At 38.7% G+C, this 23070-nt stretch overlaps 1 protein-coding gene across 2 annotated transcripts in view; it reads left to right on the top strand.

Annotated features, from left to right (window-relative positions):
* PPP1R1C (protein phosphatase 1 regulatory inhibitor subunit 1C) overlaps positions 1-23070 on the top strand; it is a 145454-nt gene that overhangs the window by 78091 nt on the left and 44293 nt on the right. For both annotated transcript variants that reach the window (XM_003406185.4, XM_010602785.3), the window contains exons 3-4: positions 2190-2227; positions 4861-4921. In XM_003406185.4, the coding sequence (XP_003406233.1) occupies positions 2190-2227; positions 4861-4921 (99 nt within the window). The remainder of the gene's footprint in view (positions 1-2189; positions 2228-4860; positions 4922-23070) is intronic.

Genomic DNA, 23070 nt, shown 5'->3' with positions numbered 1-23070 from the left:
TGATTGCTATGCTCAACAATAGTTTCCTGTCTGCTCTCCCATAGACAACGGAGGTAGAAGTCATAACTTCCCATAACTTTTTAAAATCTGGTAGCCAATATATCAGACTAGCATATACAATAATTCCATATATTATTCATTCTAGTTGCTTGGCTATTTTGATCTCTTAACTGTATGAGATAGCAAATTAGCATGGTTGAGTTTATAAATAAATTGTATTTTCTGTGTGTGTGTGTGTAGATATGTGTACCTATATCTATATCATCTATATCTATCTCTCTCTATATATATATCTCTATCTCTATTTATTATTTTTTTTATATCTCTATCTATCTAATCTATCATCTATCTATCTATATCTACCTATCTTTCTACATATACTTACACATACATACCCACATAGAGCTTTTTATTACAAAATACAAGTTCACTATAAAAAGAAAAATAAACAATTCAAATAGAGATAAAACAGAATGTGTTATCCAGTCACCCAGAGATAATTATGTTTTTTTTACATTTTGGCATACCCTTGTGTGCATATACATGGATCTTTCTATCATCTCTCCATATACATCTATCTTTTATAAAGTAAAGAGCCATACACATAGTTTTGGAATTTTTTACTTATGTACCACATCTTTTCAGGTCATTAAATATATATTTCTATCATTGTCCTCAAGGAAGTACTCTTCGATGAACCCCTCATTCGGTCTCTGAATCATGGGCTCAGTCTGTCAGTTTTGGGACTGCCATAAGAATCAGGAAAACAGGAGCTGTTGAGTCAGCTCCCAGTTATGATGGCCCGGGTTCGTGATGACCCCGCGTGTGCCAGAGCAGAACTGTGCTCCACAATGTTTTACATCGCTGAGTTTTTGAAAGTACATCACCGGGGCTTTCTGCTGAGGCACCACTGGTGGGCTCAATCTGCTAACTTTTAGTTAGCAGCTGAGCGTGTTAACTAGTTACACCCCCGGGGACTCCAAAAACCAGGGAAGTTTTAGCCAATGAAGAGCCAAGAGGCAGAATTATTGCATCTATGCAATATAGGTGAGGAGGAAGGAAGGAGGGCCAGCCCAGAACATTCTTCCTCTTTAGAACAGCATCTCTCCCTGTCCTCCCAAGCCCCACAACCGTTCTTACACTGCCTGTGTAGAAGTTGCCCTAGCACTGTCCTAAGAAATGTTTTTACAGAGTGACTGGTTCTCTCCAGGAGTGTATGGACAAAAGGGGTTGCCTTCCTTATAGTCATGGTATTTGGGTCTGGGTAGAAAAAGTTTGTTCTGGTTAGTGGCAAACTTGAGAAATTTGACTGAGGCTGCAGTCAGTAGATGGCGGCAGGAGCAGCAGTAAAATCCATAAGGGAAGGAGTTTGCTTACGCCTTAGCAGTGTGAGATTGATAACGCCAACAGTTCTTCCAAGAGCCATTTTCCCAACCCCTTTTCTGGAAGGTGGGAAAGCTGGGATTCCAGCAGGAATGATTTTTTTATTGCCCTTTTTTAAGCCTTCACTAGAAAATTATCTCAGAAGAAAACCACTAGGGCTTTGATCAGGTTTGTTCTGGTTTGAACCCCTTCTGAGAATATACATTTTCACCCCAGATATACTGAATCAGAATCTACATTTTTACAAGCTCCCCAGGGGATTCTTATGTATAATACAATTTGAGAACCACTACTCTACAGGAGCCCTGGTGGCACAGTGGTTAAGAGCTTGGCTGCTCAGAATTGGTCCCTGACCAGCAGCATTACCACTGGCTGGGAATTTGTTAGAAACGCAAATTCTCAGCAGGAGTGTGAACCAGAAGGAATCTGTTAGAGCTGGTGAAAACCACCTCCCACTTCCCCTACTCCCTTCCAGCTGTTAGACTAAGCCACAGATGTTATTTAAGCATAGGCAATTTTGCTTATATAAGGCAACTGTTGGGTCCGGGGGCAGCAGTGGTTAGCTATGGCTGCTAATCAAAAGGTCGGCAGTTCAAATCCGCCAGCAGCTCCATGGAAACCCTATTGGGGCAGTTCTACTCTGTCCTATAGGGTTGCTATGAGTCGGAATCGAGTTAATGGCAACAGGGTTTTTTTTTTTTTAAGGAAATTATTAAATAATTTTAATCTGTTGTTGAAAATGTTAATGTGCATACTATAAAAAGGAATATTATCTTTCTAATAAATTATACCTACTTCTCTTTCAGAAACAGATGACAAGAGGGTAACCAACACACACGGGGAAGTAAGTTTTATATTTTGAATAAATATGTACTCAACTCAGAACATAATTATTAGCTTTATTTAATGTGGTGTATAAAAAAAAAGTTTGTTTAACAAAAAAATAATTGAGATGTAAAATATATTTACTTTGCTTTTCTTGACTGAACAAATAGTAAATTGATGTCATTAAAATCCTGCCTTTAAGTCACCTTGATTCTCTAACTATGAAATGCTAACAACCCCTGCCAAAACTTCTAAAAGGGCAGGAAACATCAGATATTTTAAGTTGTTAATACATATAATCTGCTTTCCTAAGCCTAAAGTGAGGCTTTTTTTGTTGTTGTTTTTGGAATAAAAATAAAGCATTGCCTTTAATGGCAAGATAGAGTATTAACAATTTTAATTTTACAACTGATTGCATATGACACTACAGGCTGGGACCAGCCAATATTGGAATCCTGGGGCTAGGAAATGGGGTGGGGGGTCAGCAAGCACCTCTTAAAGGGTCTTCTGGTGTGTGAAGCCAACAGCAGACCCTGAGGGAAGAGTTTGGAGGAACTGAGGTCTTCTAAAATTTGTGTAACAAAATATAACAAATTCTCCAAGAAATGCATTGAAATTCAAATTCAGCAGCTAGTCTGAAAGCTGCCTCTCCTCTCCTGCATACTTACAGGAATTCATATAGAAAATAAGAATCAGGGGAGGCTAGGGAAGCTGATAATAGGATATATAAAATATGAGGAAGTGAGCAAATGTGAGACAAAAAATGGAACAAGTATTGACTAGGAGACTGTGAGGACTACATGAGTAGACATACAAAAAAACATACAGCAACACTTAAATAAGAAAATATGGAAGGACGAAATACAAAATATCTCATGAGATTATTCTAAAATAGTAAATTTAAAAATACTTTGAAAACTAAACTCTTACAGAAATATAAAGCAGTATTTATTAACGTTCCTAAACAAAAGCTTTGCTATAGAACTAATTTTTCACTTAATCTTTGTATATGTGTATGGAAATAAATATATAGGAAACTCTGGAAGTGATAGCTTCTTAAAGTCCACCAGACGTGACTGAACAGAGCAGAGGTGCAAGGGCAATATCAACTGTCCACATGGTTAACATTATTGATGTCGAGTAGCCCTGCCTGTACCTGTGCATAACAGACTGGTATCAAAACATTCAATTCAAGAGAAAAATGGCTCATGCTATTTGCTTCGTTGATATGGATTTAGAAACTGTTTGCTTGATTTTTTTTTTTTTAATTCTTCAATAGTCACAATTGCATCATGTAAATAGCATCATCTTGGTGATACCTTTTAGGGCAATTAAGCTTTAATTAAGCTTAATTAAGAGTCCTTGGGTGGCACAAATGATTAAATGCTCAACTACTAGCTGAAACATTGGTGGTTGGAACCCACCCAGAGGCACCTAGGAAGACAGGCCTGGCAATCTGCTTCCAAAAAGTCACAGCCTTGGAAATCCTATGGAGCAAATCTACTCTACGCATAGGGTTGCTGTGAGTTGGAATTGACTCAAAGGCAACTAACAAAAACAAGCTTTAACATGTACAAGTAAAGATGCCTATTTTAAACTTTGTGACCAGCTTCTAGTTTCTTTCAGATTTTTATCCTACGCTCTTTCCAATGTGCCTGGAAAGCCTAGGAAAATCCCCAATAAGTATCTTGTAACTAGTTACACTTTACTTTTCAAAACAAAAATGATTGGTCCAGAAGGCTAAAATTCATTTATTGAAACCCTTACGCTTTCCACCTTGAAATACAGACCCACACACTATTAAAAAGGAGTCTTGTGGAGGTGGGGGGCTCTTTGAAGAACCGTCCAAATGCTCCCAGGGGAAAAGTCAGCTCTAAAAAATAAAACTAAAAAAGGTGCCTTTGGCACAATTTGATTTAGGGTATATATAGTAGGCTATATAGAACATTTATTATGATAAATAGCATTATATCTATTGTATACTATATATAGTTTCATATCATTATCTGTAGTTTTGACCCTGAAGTATTTTCTCCACTTCATCATTTTAAAATACAAATCCTTTCTTCAATAATTTCATCCAGATCCACTGTGCTTAGGCAATAGTGTTAAATAGCGATTTTATTAAGACTTATCTTTTGAAGACAAGAAATACTATTATCCCAACATTGTAATTCCAAGTAAATAATATTAGATTGAACATGTCAACTTAAAAGGGTTATAGGCTAACATTGCTTATCAAGGACTTTCATTATTCCTCCTGGACCATTCAACAATCCAATGAACATGTATCGTTACCCTATGGACATAGCTTTTTGCTGGCATTCATCCTTTTTCTTTCGTATGGAAAGGACTGAAGTCTCTCTCTCTCTCTCTTTTAATTAACTAATGTTACTAGGTGAGAAAATGAAAAAGAGTAATTTTGAGACTTCAATAGATGAAGAGTTTTATGATAAAACAGACCCTACAGCTTCATATATCTCTTGAGCTTGTGATACTGCTGAACAAGTATATAATTTCTCATTGATTAGAATTCTATTATACAAAAGGGGAAATTGGAACATGGCACTGTGCTTTATTTTCCTTGCAGGTCTGATAGCACTGTACTTTTTATCCAAATATAAGGCTTTTACTTTTTCTTTTTCCTTACAGTCACAGAACGCATCCCCTAAGCAAAGGAAGCAGAGCGTGTACACACCACCTGCCATGAAAGGTACTGTTCAGGTACTGTCTCGGGTTGTCACGAGTGTGGAGTTCATGGCTGGTAGGCAATTTGTTCTCTAGATCTCATGAGCTCTACAACTCAATAGTTGTGTGACCTTTAGTAAGACACTATCCACTTAAACCTTAGTTTTATTGAGAGTAAAACTAGTGGTTGAAGAAGGGAAATTAGGGATGTCTCTGAATCTCAGCTTGGAAATTCAGAGCTTCCAAAATAATGGAAAAAAATTTCTTTTACCCTTTCTCACATATATTTTCTTTGAAGGGATTTTTTTCCAGAAGCCTTAATTACTCTTCTCAGTATTGGCAGATGATTGTCATTTTCTTTTCTTTTTTTTTTGTCTGAAACAAAATAAAATAACTTGAATTTTGTAGAGACTTAATGTAAAGTATTGCCTCATTGCCTTATGTTAAGAGAAGCTCTAAGAAACCCAATCAAGTAGCTATTATCTGTACATTTAACAGCTGTTGAAATAACAACTAAGAATGCTAGTTCAGATTCTGGCATTTTCTCAGAATTTTTCCCCAAATTTGGAACTGCTAAAAGAACATCTAAGTGTATTGGTATTTCAACATCAGTTCCAAAGAAGGCTTCTTTTATTTCTCACACAAAAATGTTCCTGACATTAGTCAGAATCTCTCCAATCCAGTAGCTCATGTTCCAGTCTGGCGCTTGGGCCACTGGCCCAGCGGTTCATCATGCAGTAGTCCAGCTCAGCTTCAACTGCAGGATAGGCCAGCTGAGCAGTTTCCTCTGGAGTTTGGAGAGATGTCTAAATTGGGAGTGAAATTTTCCACTGTGTATTATCTCTAGATTTTGGGTCCTTTTCAGAGAGGTGGGATATAAATGGACGCATTAATACTTTAAACTTCCTTCCCATGCAGCTATAAAACATCACGTTTGTGCATTCATAAGACTGCAGTAAAAATACAGTTATCAGTATCATAATTCATTCCAGTTAAGGGAGACTATTAAGCATCCCTCTCTGAAGATAAATGTAATTATTTTCAAGATATTTCTCCCCATTGTAAATGATTTTATACTTTCAAGACACATCAGTTTGGGCATGATTGGACATGAAAGATATATATTCACTCATTTAGTGATTTCCCCTGTTCTGTTTTGAGTTAGCTTAACTAAATAAAGTGATACTGTTTTCATGTCCTCAGAGAATAATAGTATTATTTTTAAAGGAAAATCTTAAAATCAAAGTCCCAAGGGCTCATGGTTTTTATATTTAGCTCTCAAACATCGTAAGAGTGTGGGATCCTAATTATCTTAGGCTGGGTTCTCTAGAGAAGCAAACACAGTGAGGTATATATAGAGAGAAAGACAGAGAGAAAGAGAGAGAGAGATTTATCTCAAGAAAATAGCTCACACAGTCATAGAGGCTGGCAAGTCCCAAGTCTATGGGTCAGGCATCAGGTTGGGGGCGCTTCTCTTGACTCATGTAGCTGCAGGGGCTGATGAACCCAAGATAGGCAGGTCAGACCGCAGGCCACTGACTCACAGGCTGAGGAGGCCGACACATCCACAATCAGCAGGTAAGATGGCAGGCTGCTGCCTCACAGGCTGCGGAGGCTGATAAATCTCAAAATCGGCAGGCAATACAGCAGACAGCTGGCTCAAGTCCGAAGAACCAGAGGTCAGATGATGACAAGCTGAATGCAGGATCCAGAGCAAGCAAGTGAACTTTGCCAAAATGTCCATATGTATATTGGATGCAGGCCACACTCCTGAGGAAACTCCCCTTACAACTGATTTACTGATCACATCAGATCACGTCATGGAGGATGACTATATCGTTATATAACTGCCAAACCACCTCGTTACATAATTGCCAAACCACTGAGAATTATGGCCCAGCCAAGCTGAGACATAACCTTAACCAGCACACTAACAATAAGAGAAGTTAATCATAGTGTTCATTTTCACATATAACTTGACTGCTGTCAAGCCCTGCAAGATTGCCATTCAGTGACAATCTTTTTGATCATGAGTTAAATGCTTGAGAAAGAATAGTAACTCTTTCAAGAGGCTACCAGGGTGTTATTACAAACCATTTAGGTCCTCATTTATAACCAGTAAATACCTAGTTACGTCTCCTGCTCGTAATAAAAGAGTAAGCTAATCCATACGTCCTACTTGTCCTCGAGAGCTAGAAATTAACATTTCAAGACAAAATTAAGCAATGGTAACATAAGGTGTGATGTGAGCACATTAAGAATTTTAATTCGTAAGAGAGATGAATCTGCAAAGGAAATGAGATGCTAGATACAATAATACAATTGCTCTGAAATGTAGAATTCTTAAAATCACTGTGGAACACAGAATTACTGAGTGTGAAAGAGTTTACTGGGACAGCAAAGCAGCAACAGCTGTGATTTAATGATTCTGAAAAAAATCACTGTGGCAAAAAAGGCCAAGTAGGGCTTCATGAGGGATTCAGTGAGTATACAGTTAAAAAACAAAAATGAAAAATCCTAGCCAGGATCCTTCCTTCCCCTCTCTTACTAGGTTGTGAGGAGTTACCATGTACTGATTCCAAAGTGGCGGGAGGGGAAGAGATGTTGAGCCCCACTGTTTCATAGTAAACCACAGACACACCGATGTCTAAACTCATTTCTTTTTCTCCTCTTTTAGTTCCTATGATATTTTCGGCTCCTTCAGGTTTCAGGAAACAGGGACATGCCCAAGTTACCTCTCATGATGAGGGTTTTCTATAAAGGTAAAAGGGGAAGAAATAAACTTGAGGAGACCATCTTAATGGGCACGCTCTCAGGACTGACATGTTGCTGATTCGCAAATTCCTATCTCCAGTACTAAAATAGCTCCTGAACTTCAGACTCCCATTGCCAACTACCTACTGAATATCTTCACTCGAATGTTATTAGACTTCCCAAATTTAATATGTTCACAACCAAGCTTGTTGGCTCTATATCTAGTTTTTGCCATGTCAGTAAATTGTACTCAGCTGTTGAGAATAAAACTTTTGCATACTTCTTGGCCCCACTTCTTTATCCAATCCATTGTCTACTCTCGTTAGCGCTAATTTTAAAATACACCCCTCATCTGACCACTTTTCATCTCCTACCATTATTTCTTGCCTGGTCTGCTGAAGTCACTCCACTCTTGCCCTTCTACAATATATTCTCTGTACAGAAACCAGAGCGATTCACCTAATTTACAAAGATAATCATGTCTTCCTCCTGATCAAAACCCACAATGACTTCCCATCACATTCAGAAAAAAGTTAATAATTCTCCTTGGCTTCAAGCCTCTGAATGACCTGGGACTCTTCTCCCCCTCCACCCTCACCTCCTTTCAGATTGCATTTGCTCACTGGGGTCCAGCCAAACTAACTTCTTGGCTATGTTTTGAACATGACAAGCACCTTTCTGTTTCAGGATAGTTGCACTTCCCATTTCCTCTGCCCAGGGTGCTCTTTCTCCATGGCCTTATGGGCTGCTAAGCTGAAGTTACCTCTTCAGAGAGGTCTTCCTTTCCTATCTACTTTAGCAACTGACCCTCCCACCATCACCATCGATCTTCTCAAGCTGTCTTATTCTTTCCATAGTCCTCATCATGATATATCTTGCATGAGGTTTCCATGACAATAGTTTTGTTCACTTGAGTATCTCTAACATCTAGTGACATAGTGGTTGAGAGCTTGGTTGCTAACCAAAAGGTCAGCAGTTTGAATCTACCAGTCACTCCTTGGAAACCCTGTGAGTCGGTTCTACTCTGTCCTATAGGTTTCTATGAGTCAGAATAGACTCAGCAGTGATGGGTTTTTAGCACCTACAGCAGTGCCTGGCTCAAACAGGTGCTCAATAAATAGTTGTTGCATAAATAAACTGGGGAATCCAGTCATGTTGCCTTATTCTTCAGACTATCATACTTTTTTTTTTTTATTGTACTTTAGATGGTTTACAGAACAAACTGGCTTCCCAAACAATTATTACACGTATTATTTTGTGACATTGGTTACCAACCCCAAGACATGTCAACACTCTCCCCTTCTCAACCCTGGGTTCCCTATTACCAGCTTTCCTATCCCCTCTTTCCTTCTAATCCTTGCCGCTGGGCTGATGTGCCCATTTAGTCTCATTTTGTTTTATGAGCCTGTCTAATCTTTGGCTGAAGGGTGAACCTCAGGAGTGACTTCATTATTGAGATAAAAGGGTGTCCAGGGGCCATATTCTCTGTCAGGCCAGTAAGCCTGGTCTTTTTTTTTTTTTTTTTTTGAGTTAGAATTTTGTTCTATATTTTTCTCCAGCTCTGTCAAGGACCCTCTATTGCGATCCCAGTCAGAGCAGTCAGTAGTAGTAGCTGGGTACCATCTAGTTGTACTGAACTCAGTCTTGTGGAGGCTGTGGTAGTTGTCGTCTATTAGTCCCCCAAAGGGACTAATTTTTCCCTTGTTTTTTTGGTTTTCTTCATTCTCTCTTGCTCCCGATGGGGTGAGACCAGAGGAGTATCTTAGATGGCCGCTTACAAGCTTTTAAGACCCCAGAAGCTACTCAGCAAAGAGGAATGTAGAACATTTTCTTTATAAACTATGTTATGCCATCTGAGCTAGATGTTCCCTGAGACCATGGTCCCCACAACCCTCAGCCCAATAATTCGGCCTCTCAGGGAGTTTGTGGAGCTTCCGTGACTGACTATCATACTTCAGATGGCTCTGCTTCTGTTTCTGTTATATTCTAAATTGTCCATATGCTTCTGTCTTTCTGTGTTTACTTTTTCTCCCTCCTCTCTTGTCAAAGACAAAATCTGATTTGGCCAATTAGTTACCACCTATGTGGTGCCTCATTTAGGCTGGATACTTAAGAAAGGGCACCTCATAAAACACTGGAACCATTAGGTGGTTGTCTTTGGCTAGGACCTGGTTCTAGGATCAACTAGTTTGTGGCCAAGGTGGCAGGGTCTTATGACAAACATGGCAATGTAAATAGAGATAGCTGGATGTGGCTCTCTTCCTTCAGAGGCACTTCATGGATTGTGCAACCTAATTACCCTTAGGAAGAAATAATGGACTTAATACCTGGTCTGGCCATCTTTCTATTCATAAGATTATAGGCACTCAAAGTTGGCAAGAACTTTAAGGTTAACTAGTGCAACTATCTAGTAATGACTGAATTTTCAACAGTGTCTAACCTCAGGGTATTCAATTGGCTATGTCGTATTGAGGAGCCAGATAATCAAAAGTTCTGCTGCAGTTGGTCTATAGACTGAGCAGACTCAGATACTCAATCACTTACTTAACATGTCTTTTTTGTGTCATATGTAGATGTTTCATAGGAATCTCAAAATTAACATGTTTAACACTGACCTTTCAGTCTTCCCCAAACCAAATCAAGTTCTCCTCCATTGTTCTCCTTTTCTGGAAGTAGTATTTTCATCTGCTTAGATATTTATTTATTTATTTTTAGATGTTTATTCCAGAGTCCTGTGAGTCACTGGTGACCACTTTCTCTCCTTCACTCTCTCCCTCTACAGTAGACTAGCACCAGGTCATGTGAATTGCACCCTCTTAGTACCGCTCCAGTCCACCCTCTTGTCTCACCCCCTATGCCACCACCATATTTCAAGGCACATTCATCTCTTTGCCAGGCTATAATTGGTCAGTTCCATCACTCTTTCTCTTCTTACCTCTTGTTTTCTACACTGTAGCAAAAGTGATTCTGTCACTTCCTTGGTTAAAACCCTTCAGTGACTTTCCACTGCCCTTAGATAAAATCCCTATTTCAGAGCAAAGTTTTTGAAGCTCACTGCCTTATGCCTCCAAGCTGCCTCTCCTCCCCTCACCCACTAGGTTCCAGCCACACTGTATTCTTTCAGCTTCTGAAAGCACCAAGCACTTTTTTGCCCAGGGCTACGGCACATATTTTTCCCTTGGCCGAGAAACCGAGAATGTTCTCCCCTGGCTCTTCCTTTTTCTTATTCTTCATCTGGTTAGCTCCTACTCATCATCCAAAACTCGTACCTACAAACCAGCTCCTGAAAGGGGCTTTTCCTTACCTTTCATTCTAAACTAAGTTATAAACTCTCTACTGATTGTCTCTATAGTTATACATTCTCTATAGATACTTTATTTCATTCATTGCTTGTAACCACAATGTCTAATTACTTATTTAATGTCTCTTTCCAACTAGACTAGATTTGAACTCTATGGCAGCAGTGACAGTGCCTATTTCTTCACTCCCATATCTGGGTTAACATAATGTTTGGGATATAAGTGCTCATAAATCTTTTAAAACATTTTTTAAAAATATACCAAACATTCTAATATCGGTGAATGAACCATTTCTTGAGGAAACCTGCTTTTTCTCTGGGAAGTCTATTAGAATGATCTTTTCTCTATCAAGGTCCCCAAGAATTTGTACTCATGGATTCTTGCTCTATATCTTGTTGCTATTTGTGGCTAACTTTTAAATGACAACTGTCTAAATATTTGAAGACATATGTCAGGTCCTCGTCTCATTCTTAATTTTCTTTTTTCCAGGTTATGTTATCTTGACTTCAATTATGTCTGGCGCTTAGTCCTTTCACGTTCATTTTTGGTCTCCTAATAAACTCCACTCTGCCTATTTCTGGGAACCCTCGTTGTGCAATGATTAAGAACTACGGCTGCAAACCAAAAGTTCAGCAGTTCAAATCCACCAACCACCCTTGAATACCCCATGGGGAGGTTCTACTCTGTCCTATAGAGTGGCTATCAGAGTCCATTTGACAGCAATTTTTTTTTTTTTTTTTTTTTGCCTATTTCATTCTAGAAGTACATTATTCAAAATCAACCCGGTATTTAAGGTGTGATCTAACCAGAACAGGGTGGAGACTTCAGTTACCCTTGTTACCACTTTCATCCCAGAGAATTTAACTTAATTAATGCAACCCAAAATCGTAGAGCCTTTTCCAGCAGCTCTTATAAAATACTGAACTTACCATAAATTCAAAACTTCCAAGCCTTTTTCATGTACTGCTTTTAAGCCATATCATTCACTTGCATCCCCCATTTTGAAATTATAAGTCTTTTGTTTATTTTTTGACTAAAAATCAAGACATTCTTGTCATTTCTATTGTATTCCTTTTATTAGTCATCATGTCAGGATATTTAATATTGATTCCATCATTCATTCAATTTTCAATTATCTTGATTGCGTGTCATCCACAGATACAATAAACTTACATTTCATATTTTTTTTTATCCAAGTACTTAATATAAATACATCAAACAGAACAGGGCTAAGAGACAGCCCTGTCGTATATTTATCTCTCTCTTAATATAGTTGACAATGATCCCCCTGAATGCCACCATTCTACTAGTTTTCAAAGAGACAAATCATATCAGGATTCTAACTCTTAAAACCAAAGGATATCATGAGCAATCGTTTTGATCACATTTCTTCATCTATAAATTTCTTTCCAACTAAATTTATAATGCATTTTATGCATTAAAATGACAGAAGTTGAATGGTACATAGAAAACAGACTTACTTTTCCATTACACTGTGTAATACAGTACATTATGATTACATAAGTAGAAAGTTCTGAAGATTATCGGAAAAATGCCAGTTGACTACTGAATTACTGAATACTCATGTGTATTTCTCTGGTGTTTAGGCCTGTAATTTACAAAACAGCCAGTTAGATTATTGTTGGATAGCTTGAATCACGTCTTCAGAAAAGCAGAGTAGGTTTGAATCTTGGGACAGGAAATGGCTGACTCATTTCCACCCTCACTTTTTTGTGTATGTGTGTTACTGGAATACAAATGACTACTACTGAAGAAAAAAAAAAAAACTGAAGAGTGCGATGCAAATGCTATCAATTTAAAAGGAAATCTGAGCATTAAACGAGGAGCGGCTGGCTGAAAAGGGCTCTACCTAACAGACCTTATTAGTATTACATTACCATTCTTATTGCATAGACAGTCAGAGTTTTCACTTATGTCTGAAAATCATCTTCTTCCATCCATGCTTCATGATTTCTTGTAAAAGAAGTCTTTAGCTACTTCTGTGTCCAGAGTTTGTTATTCTGATAAACAGATCTTACTTGAATGCTTGTAGCATTTTAACTCCTAAGCTTTTCCTCCAAGCATGGCTTTCATTTTGATATTTTATATCAATTCAGTCTCTTTTCATAATAAAGCAATAAATGCAAATAAAGGATAACTCAAGGAGGGAAATAAATCAAACTGGCGTTATAAGAAGGTAGAAGTGGATTCTGGAGGATGGGAGATGATGATAGTAGCATTGATATGATGTATAAAAAAAAAATAATAATAATATTACCTGAAGGGATAATCTTTAAATCAGGGAAAGCTACAGATCATGGTAGCTCCAGGGGATCCAACATGAAAGGACATGAACTTTGGGACACATCTGATCAGGGTTTGTATTAGTTTGCCAGGGCTGATGTCATGGAATGAATTATGTCCCCCCAAAAATGTGTGTAACAATTTGGCTGCGCCATGATTTCCGCTATTGGGTGGTTGTCATCCATTTTGTGATTGTAATTTTATGTTAAAGAGGATTAGGGTAGGATTGTAACAACCTCACCCAGGCCATATTCCTGAGCCAACATAAAGGGAGTTTCCCTGGGGTGCGGCCTGTACCACCTTTTTTCTCTCGAGATAAAAAGGAAAGGGAAGCAAGCAGAGAGTTGGGGACCTCATAACCACCAAGAAAGCAGGCCCAGCTACAGAGCGCATCCTTTGGACCTGGGGACCCTATGCTTGAGAAGCTCCTCGACCAAGAGAAGATTGATGACAAGGAATCTTCTCCCAGAGCAGACAGAAAGAGAAAGCCATCCCCTGGGGCTGCCACCCTGAATTTGACTTGTAACTTACTAGTCTGTGACAGAATGAATTTCTCTTTGTTAAAGTCATCTACTTCTGGTATTTCTGTTACAGCAGCACTAGATAACCAAGACAGCTGCCATAACAAATTACCACAAACTGAGTGGGTAAAAACAAAAATTTATTCTCTAACAGCTCTGGAGGCCAGAAGTCCAAAACAAAGGTATTGGTAGTATTGGTTTCTTCTGCAGGCTCTGAGGGAGAATCCATCACATGCCTCTCTCCTAGCTTTTGGTGTCTATTGGCGGTCTTTGGCATTCCTTGTCTTGTAGAGTCATCACTCCAATCTCTCCCTCTGTAGTCACATGGTCTTCTCCTTTGTGACTTCTCTCATAAGGATAAGAGTTATTGGATTTTGTTGTTAGCTGCAGTCAAGTTGGCCCTGACTCATGGCCCCCTCATTCACAACAGAACAAAATGCAGTCTGGACCTGTGCCATCCGCACGATCACTTGAGGATTGGACCATTGTGATCCATAAGGTTTTCACTGGCTTGTTTTTGGAAGCAGATCTCCAGGCCTTTTTTCATAGTCCATCTTAGTCTGGAAGTTCTGCAGAAACCATTTCAGTATCATAGCAACACGTAAGCCCTTACTTACTGATGGATAATGGCTATGCATGAGGTGCACTGACTGGAAATCAAACCCGGACCTTCTGCATGGAAGGTGAGAATCCCACCACTGAACCACCACCGCCCTCATGTCACTGGATTTAGGGCCCAGTTTTTTTTTTTTTAATCCAGGCTCTCATTTTGAGGTCCTTAACTTAATTACATCTGCAAACACCCTTTTTCTAAATAAGGTCACCTTCACTGGTTCTGGGTGAAAGTCATCATTCAACCCACTACAGGGTTTGAATCTCAGCATCGCCACTTTTAGCTGTACGAACTTCAGAAAGTCAACTGATTAACCTAATCTCTGTTATCTCAAGTAAAATGGAGATGGTAGTGACCACACAGGATGGTTGTAGGATGAAATGAAGCACTATGTGTAAGGAAATGACTTAGAACAGACATACAACACGTGAGAAATATTTTGATTAGTAAGAGTCAGGCACATTCCACCGGTTTTTTTTTTTTTCTTTTTAAATTTTAAAAATCTTGTATTTGAAAAAATCTTAAGACCAAAATGAATGACGGTTAATAGCGAATTTTGGGGTGCAGTTTGTGATTGGTTGCTAACTTAAAATTTGGAGGTTTGAACTTACCCAGCTCCGCTGAAGAAAGGCCTGGTGAACTGCTTCTGTATATATTAAACCAAAACCCAAGACTGTTGCCATCCAGTAGATTCCAACTCATGGTGACCGTTTAGGACAGAGTTGAACTGCCTCATAGGATTTCCAAGGCTGTAAATCTTTTTGGAAGCCGACTGTCTCCAGCAGAGTGGCTGGTGAGTTCGATCACCGCCCTTTAGGTTAGCAGCCTAGCGCTTAACTACTGCACCACCAGGGTTCAGTTCCATAAAGATTAATGCCAAGAAAACCCTATGAAACAATTCTACTCTGTAACACGCAGGGTTGCCATGCATTGAAAAAGACTCAAAGGCAACAGGTTTTTAAGTAGATTATACCATAAATATTTCCAGTCAGAGGGGTGAGCAGGAAATCAATCATACCACATAAGCCCATTCTATAATTAGTCGACCTAGGTAAATTAACAATGATTATGTTAATTGTGATCAATTAACTATTTCTGATTTTAAGCCTCTTATAATTATGACTCAAAAATTGCTCAAAAGAAACAGACCATTACCTGTTCTCAAATGCCCTCCACATTGAAAATCCAAGGCAAGAATAGAAGGTTGCAAGACCTTGTAGCTTCTGCTCATCAGCCCATCCCTACCACACTGCATTCCTTTTTTGAGCACTTCTGTTCCTCTGTGGGTGTTCTCCAGGTATTCATCACATTTGCATTTCTGAATCCTGGCTCTTTTGTTTGTGCCGGCTCAGTTTATTTACTGTGTAGGGTGGGGCTTATTTATGCAACTCAAGAAACATTTAACAAATTTCTAGATAAGAAGAAACATTCTAAATATACACAGGTCTTGCTTTTTTTCTCTTTTTAAAACAAAATATGCTTCTATTTCCATATCCACTTCCTTATGGTTTTTAAATTTCTTCTACTGGGTTTTATGTTCATCTTTCCTCATATCTTTCAATGTGGAGGGCAGGGGTAGGTTGGAGAACTGCCCTGAGAATGTGTTTTTCTTAAAAGTTGGTAAGATGTCTTATTTTCTGAGGTCAACATTGAGATTGAGAAGCAGAAGGAAAATACTACCAAGAATGAATGCATTTTATATTTCATAGTTTTGGCATGGATTGTTAGGTTAAAAAATTTGAAAGTGCCTTTAAATCAAACTCATTGCTGCATTCGAACTGTCCCATAGGGTTTCCAAGGCTATAATCTTTAGGGAAGCAGACTGCCACATCTTTCTCCAATGGACCTGCAGGTGGGTTCAAACCACCGACCTTTTGGTTAGCAGCTGAGCGCTTAACCACTGTACCACAGGGATACTGGAAAGGGCTTTTAGGCACTACGGTTCCACTCTATGTTGTTTTTGTGTACCTTCTAGTTGACTCAACTCATAGCGACCCCTTAGGACACAGTAGAACGGCCCCAGAGGGTTTTCAAGGAGTGACTGGTGGATTCAAACTGCCACTTTTTGGTTAGCAGCCTGAGCTGTTCACCACTTCGCCACCAGGGCTCCCTGGTGGTACAGTTGTTAAGATCTATGGCTGCTAACCAAGAATGTCAGCAGTTTGAATCCACCAGCTACTCCTTGGAAACCCTGTGGGGCAGTTCTGCTCTGTTCTATAGGGTTGCTGTAAGTTGAAATCGACTCGACGGCAATGGGTTTGGTTTTTATATTAAAATCAGAGCCCCGGTGGCGCAATGGTTAAAAGCTCAGGCTGCTAACCAAAGGGGCAGTTTGAATCCACCAGCCACTCCTTGGAAACCCTATGGGGCAGTTTTAATCTGTCCGATAGAGTCTCTATGAGTTGGAATCACTCAACGGCAACGGGTTTGATTTTTTTTTTTTTTTGGTTTATATTAAAATTAGTCATTTTTATTTATAGCTCTCAGTTTAAATATTAGACAACTTTTAAAATTACTTCCTTTCTTAGATGCTGAGGAAGAGATAAACTTTTGCATTTGGTCTGAACAAATGAATAAAGGTGAAAAAGAGGAAGACTCTCAATGAGATGGATTAATACAGTAGCTGCAACAATGGGCTCTAACATAGCAACGATAACCGTTTGAGGATGGCGCAGGCCCGGGCAGTGTTCCATTCTGTTGCATATAGGGTCGCTATGAGTCGGGCCTAACTCGGCAGTGCCTAACAACAGCAACAACAACAAAATATATGGTCACAAATCACATATGAGCCTCTACTGTGTATCAAGTACTGCATTAAATCGGTTTGGATGCAAAGTGAAAAGCAAAGTTCCAGCCCTCTGGGAGGACCAGTCTTCCTCCCAGCACCCTGGGAGGAAGAGACACACAGGTAAACAGTTCCAGTATACCATGCTAAGTCCTTTAATAGGGATTTGCACCAAGTTATGGGGAATGTGAGGAGAACCACACTAGACTTGGTGGACAGGAGGGTGATGTCACTTTCAGATCACAGAAGGTACAGTCATGTTTCCACATGTGGCTAGAGAGTAAAGTGGCCTGGGTCATGGTAAAAAAAAGGCTCATCATTTTCATCCCTCCTGCCAATGCCAGTTTGTAAAAGCTTTAAGATGATACTGTAATGTGACAGTTAAATCGTGCATGGACAATCACAAAGACTTTCGCTGCCATGGGAAGTCTAAATAGGTCCCCTACTGATGGGCCTTTGTAGATACTACTTTCCAAAGCATTTGGAAATCCTAGTGCATTTGATTCCAACTTAAAAGTTCTGGTTCACATCTTTGTCTTTCGTATCAATAGTATTACTTTTAAAACTGAGTAAATTCCAGTTCAAATTATATTTTTAAAAAATAAACTTTATGTTTTAGACTTTGCAGGAAAAATTGTGGATATATAGAGTTTTCATATACCCCATACCTAGTTTCTTCTTTAATTTAATCTTCCATTATGTGGTACGTGTATTACAAGTAATGAACTAATATTGATGCATTATTAGTAACTAAAGTCCGTAGTTTATTCATACATGTTTTCATTTCATATCCTTTTTCGATTCCAAAATCCGATCCAGGGTACTACATTGCATTTAGTCATCGTGTCTCCTTAGGCTCATCTTGGCTGTAGCAGTTTTTCAGACTTTCCTTTTTTTTTTTTTTTTTTGATGTCCTTGAAAGTTTTGAGGAGTATTTGTCAGGTATTTTGTAGGATACCCCTTTACTGTGATTTTTCTGATTTTTTTTTCTAGTGATTAGACTGGGGTTATAGATTTTTTAGAGGAAAAGTAACATTTTCATCACATAATATCAAGGTAATACTATCAACATGATCTTGATGGCTGGCCAAAGTAGTGTTTGTCAGATTTCTCCACTATGAAAGTTCTCTCCATCCCCACCCCTCACTTCTCATATCCCGCGTTTTGGAAGGAAGCCATTGTGTCCAGCCCACACTTAAGTAGTGGGGAGTTATGCTCCACCTCCTTAAAGGCAAAATTTTTTCACAAATTATTTGAAATTTTTCTGTATGGGAGATTTAGCTTCTCACCTATTTATTTATTCAATGATTTTTTTTTTTTTTTATCAGTATGTACTCATGAACATTTATTTCATACCTTAGGTTGTAACCTAATACCACAGTCGTCCCTTGCTATCCTTGGGGAATTGGCGCCAGGACCCGTGCGGATACCACAATCCTGGGATGCTCAAGTCCCTTATATAAAATGGTGTAGTATTTGCATATAACCTATGCATATCCTCCCCTATACTTTAAATCATCTCTAGATTACTTGTAATAACTAATACAATGTAAATGCTATGTAAATATTTATTATACTGTATTGTTTAGAGAATAATAAGGTGCAGGGTGAACAATGCTCAAACAATGAACAGTGAAGAAAGACTGAGGACCCGTGAAATGGTGGGAGGCTACAGCAGGAGATGCCTACACATCACGTCATTTGCGTAGATTCAGCTTAGTGCTTGGCACGAGGAAAACTTTTGCTTTTTGGATCTTTTTTTTCCCCGAATATTGATCCTCGGTTGGTCGAATTCACAACCCGCAGATACGGAGGGTGACTGTACTTTCTTTTGTAGCTCAAATAAAACAGTTCCAACTTTGGCCATTGGGAGCTCTTTCAGTTGGCTCCTGTGTCCCTTTGATATATCCCCATTATTGTTTTTGTTGGTTTATTTTGTTTGTTTAGTACTTTCCGGGACTAAGAAATTGCACGCTAGAATCAACCGTTTCTCTAAAGAGTCCTCAAATTACAATTTTTATTCCTAATGGAGTCAATATAGTATGAAATACATGTTTGCATCAATATATGGGTACTGAAAACAGAGTAATCTATCTCTTGCTCTGCAGAAATGTATGTGCACCCTACCCATTAGCATTCAGGAGGGTTAATGCTGCCTATCAGCATGCTAAGATTTACACACTCCACTCTTAGTAATGCTAATGGGAGTTACAGGAAGAGAAAATAATGCCTCACTAGCAGATGTCCTCTTTAGGGCTTGCCTTCCTTCGTTTAATGCCTAATACAGTACTTCCTCATGTTTTCTGGGCTGAGATTTGTATCGGTACTTTATAGATGTGGACCTACTAATAGGTTTCCAGCCTTCTCAGAGATCGGCTGTTTACTTAAGTCAGAGATAAAAAATAATGTTCGTAACACCCTAGGCTTATGTAATGCTTCAGCACATGCAACATGCTTTTGGATAATTGTATCTGGTTTTTACAGAAAACCATGGGAGGGAGGTAAGTAGGAGGTTTTATAACAGAGGAAAGTGAGGCTCCTAGAAGAGCAGGATGCCCACGTTAAATGCCCCTCCCCTTTACAAGCCTAAATTGTGATGAGCCTTTTTTTTTTAAATGGTGTCCTAAGAAATTCTGTTGGAATAGCAATAGGCTTTCTTCTTCTTATTATTATTTTTAACATTTACCCATCTATCTAGCTTGGCTTAATTAAAATCCAGAGATCCTTCACTCTTGTAACTTAATGGAAAGTTTCTACAAGATTTTTTCATTCCAAAGTTCCTAAAAATACTTAGATACCTCTGTTTTTAGTAATTTTTATATTTTGAAACTGACTTTGTAGGTTCATATTTAATAACAGCTTTGTACTCACATCAAGTTTGCCTTACTCTCTTTTCTCTCCCCAGCCCACCTGCCCCCACACAGGCTGACAATACAAATCTGACCCTGTCACTCTTTTGTTTTCAACCTTTCAAATGTGTACCAATTCCTTTAGAATTAGGCCCTTGGAAGACCATATGGGACTGTTTATGATTTGGCTTCCTCAGACCTTCTGAAGGTCTCAGACCTTCCTCAGACCTTCCATGACTACCTGCCATGTTGTCGTTGAGTTGATGCCAACTCATGGCGACCCCATGTGTGCAAAGTAGAACTGCTTCATAGGGTTTTCAAGGCTGTGAGCTTTTGGAATTAGAACATCAGGCCTGTCTTCCGAGGTGGGTGGTTTCGAACTGCCAACCTTTTGGCTACTAGTTGAGTGCTTAACAGTTTGCACCACCAGGTCCCTCCTTTTATTTTATGCTGCAGGAATGCTGAGCTGCATCTAGTTTATTGAAAACAACACAGGATTTCTCACCTTGGTGCTTTTGTTCTGCAGCTTCATTTGCATGGAGGCTTTTCTCTGTCCCCCATCCCTGTCCCCAAATCCTTTGAATTGTGCTCCTTTGAGAGTCAAAATGCATTATACATTCCTATTTATGTGTGTATCTGTAATCTGCTCTAGCTAGACTGTGAATTGTAAGGACAGGTCAAAGTCATTTGTCTTTGTATTGGAGAAGGCTCTTAATAAATGCTGAGTCAGTAAGGTAATGATCTTCTGATTTAAAATGTGAGTTTAACTTGTCTTAATTTTAGTCTTATTGAAAAAACTTATAAATTTCTGGTGTATCTTTATTTTTTATTCATTCACCCATAATTCATTCCATAAAAATTTATAAAGTGCCTGTTGCCTGCCAGGTCATGCATTAGGTTCATGTAGTTCAAGAGGAGCTAAACGTAGTCCCTGTGCATAAGGAAAATACAGTCTAATGGAAAAGGAAATTGTGCACAAAAATAATTATAATAGGTTCCATAAGGTTGATATGGACAGTGGTATTTGAATGCAGAGGAGGAATTATCTAGCTCTCTCTGGCACAGGGAAGACTTCACAGAAGAAATGAACTCTGTTGGGTGAGGGATGAATAAGATTTTGGTAGAAAAGAATGAGAGGTGGATTCCAGGCAAAGGGTTGAGGCACAGAATATCAAAGAGCATGAGAGCTTGGAAATTTATGAGGCTTGGAGGTAGAACCCATGTGAGAGAGAACCCTAGAAAAATGCTGGGGACTTATCAAAGGTCTTGTGTGTCATGTGCAAAGGTGTTGAAATTTTATCATGTGGCAACTCTTGGATAATTTTCAAAAGTTGCTTTGTATGTTACCATGTTCTCCTAACTACTTTGAAGATATGGGGAAGGGGACGAAGAATTAATTTTTAAAAATTGTTATTGTTGTTAGGTTCCGTTGAGTCGATTCTGACTCATAATGACCTGATATGACCAAGAGTAGAACTGACCCATAGGACTTCCTAGGTTGTGATCCTAAAAGAAGCAGATGGCCAGGTCTTCTTCCTGCAGAACCTCTGGGTGCATTCAAACCACCAACCTTTAGGTCTGCAGCCGAGCACTCAACCATTGTGCCACCAAAAAACCCCCTGTCATGGAGTCGATTCCAACCCATAGTGACCCTATAGGACAGAGTAGAACTGCATGCACCATAGTGTTTCAAAGGAGTGGCTGGTGGATTTGAACTGCTAACCTTTTGGTTAGCAGCCGAGCTCTTAACCAGGGCTCCATTGTGCCACCAGGATTTCTTTTTGAAAAATTAGGCTACCTTATATTTTACTTGTCTCAGTTGATTGCTTGTTTCTAATGCTCTTATTTATACAAGAATGGCTAACTGCTAAGCAGCAGCCTTGCTTTATTTATCTTTAATGCATTTAGACTTTCTACATAATCCTTATGGTTTGTGAGAAGTTGTAATGCTCCTCAAACATCTTCCAAAATAAGTTAATGGAAATCCAATTAAAAATACATGTTACAATAAAAATGTCACAATAGACTGAGAAATTGGTTCTTAATGGGGCAGCTTTAAGATAGGATTACATTCTTTATAAACTTATGCCAGTATATACAGTTTTTCTAAACGTTTTTTTCCCTTAAAAATTATATTCCTGTCTGAACTTAAAAAAAATTCTGATGTGCAAGATGATAAGAACAGTTTTATGAATTCCTTTCTCAATAGTTATCATGACAAAAGGATCCAAATTTTAGTTGTGACAAAGCTGGTTTCTCTCTGTTGCGTGTTTCTATGACACAGTAAAGGTTATCAGCATTGCTGTTAATCAATAAACAAATATTTATTAAATACGAAGCTCTAAGCTTTAAGTTATGAATGAACTCTCAAGTCCTAAAACACCCTGGGTTTCTAATTTTGCTTCTTTCATTAAGACAAAAAAATACCAACAAGAGTAAGAGTGTCCCAAGGTTACAGTCTGAGGAAATTATTAGGTCCACAATATAAAATCCTGAGATGAGCACTGGATTTGTGATTTGTAACCTACATTGCATTCTTTCTGGTGTAATAACCAGCAGGAGCCTTGCTGTGCTTTCCTTATCTTTGATATGTACACCAAAGCTGTTTTTTTTTAACAGTAATTTTGCGCATTTCACTTTTGAGCACGGTTGTAACATTTTATTCTCAAAAACCAATTTAAAATTCTCCTGACTTCCAACAAGTTATCTTAGGGCAAGGTTCTCACATGTTTACACCAACATATTAACTTTACATACAGCTCGAACCAGACTTCAAAAAGGTCCTCGAAAGCTTGAAATAGCAACCATCTTGCCCCTTCTGAGTCTATGGGTAAACATTTTAATTCTTCCAAGTTTATTGATTCTTCTAGAACCTGGGAACCTAGAGGCAAATGAAAAAGAAAGTAAACAGGTAGAGGTTAACAAGTAAAATGACTGTAGGAGACATGAGAGCAGGCTGTCTGAGGGCAGAGAAAGCAGAAACACTACAAAAGTTTGTACAGTTACATCTCTGTGTGGGCCAAAGGATGATCTTTTAGTTGGGTCACTA

Source organism: Loxodonta africana, chromosome 6 (assembly GCF_030014295.1).
Source record: "Loxodonta africana isolate mLoxAfr1 chromosome 6, mLoxAfr1.hap2, whole genome shotgun sequence".
In the NCBI taxonomy this organism is placed as follows: domain Eukaryota; kingdom Metazoa; phylum Chordata; class Mammalia; order Proboscidea; family Elephantidae; genus Loxodonta; species Loxodonta africana.
Note: the sequence above shows the minus strand (reverse complement) of the source record. Positions and strands in the feature narration are given on the sequence as shown.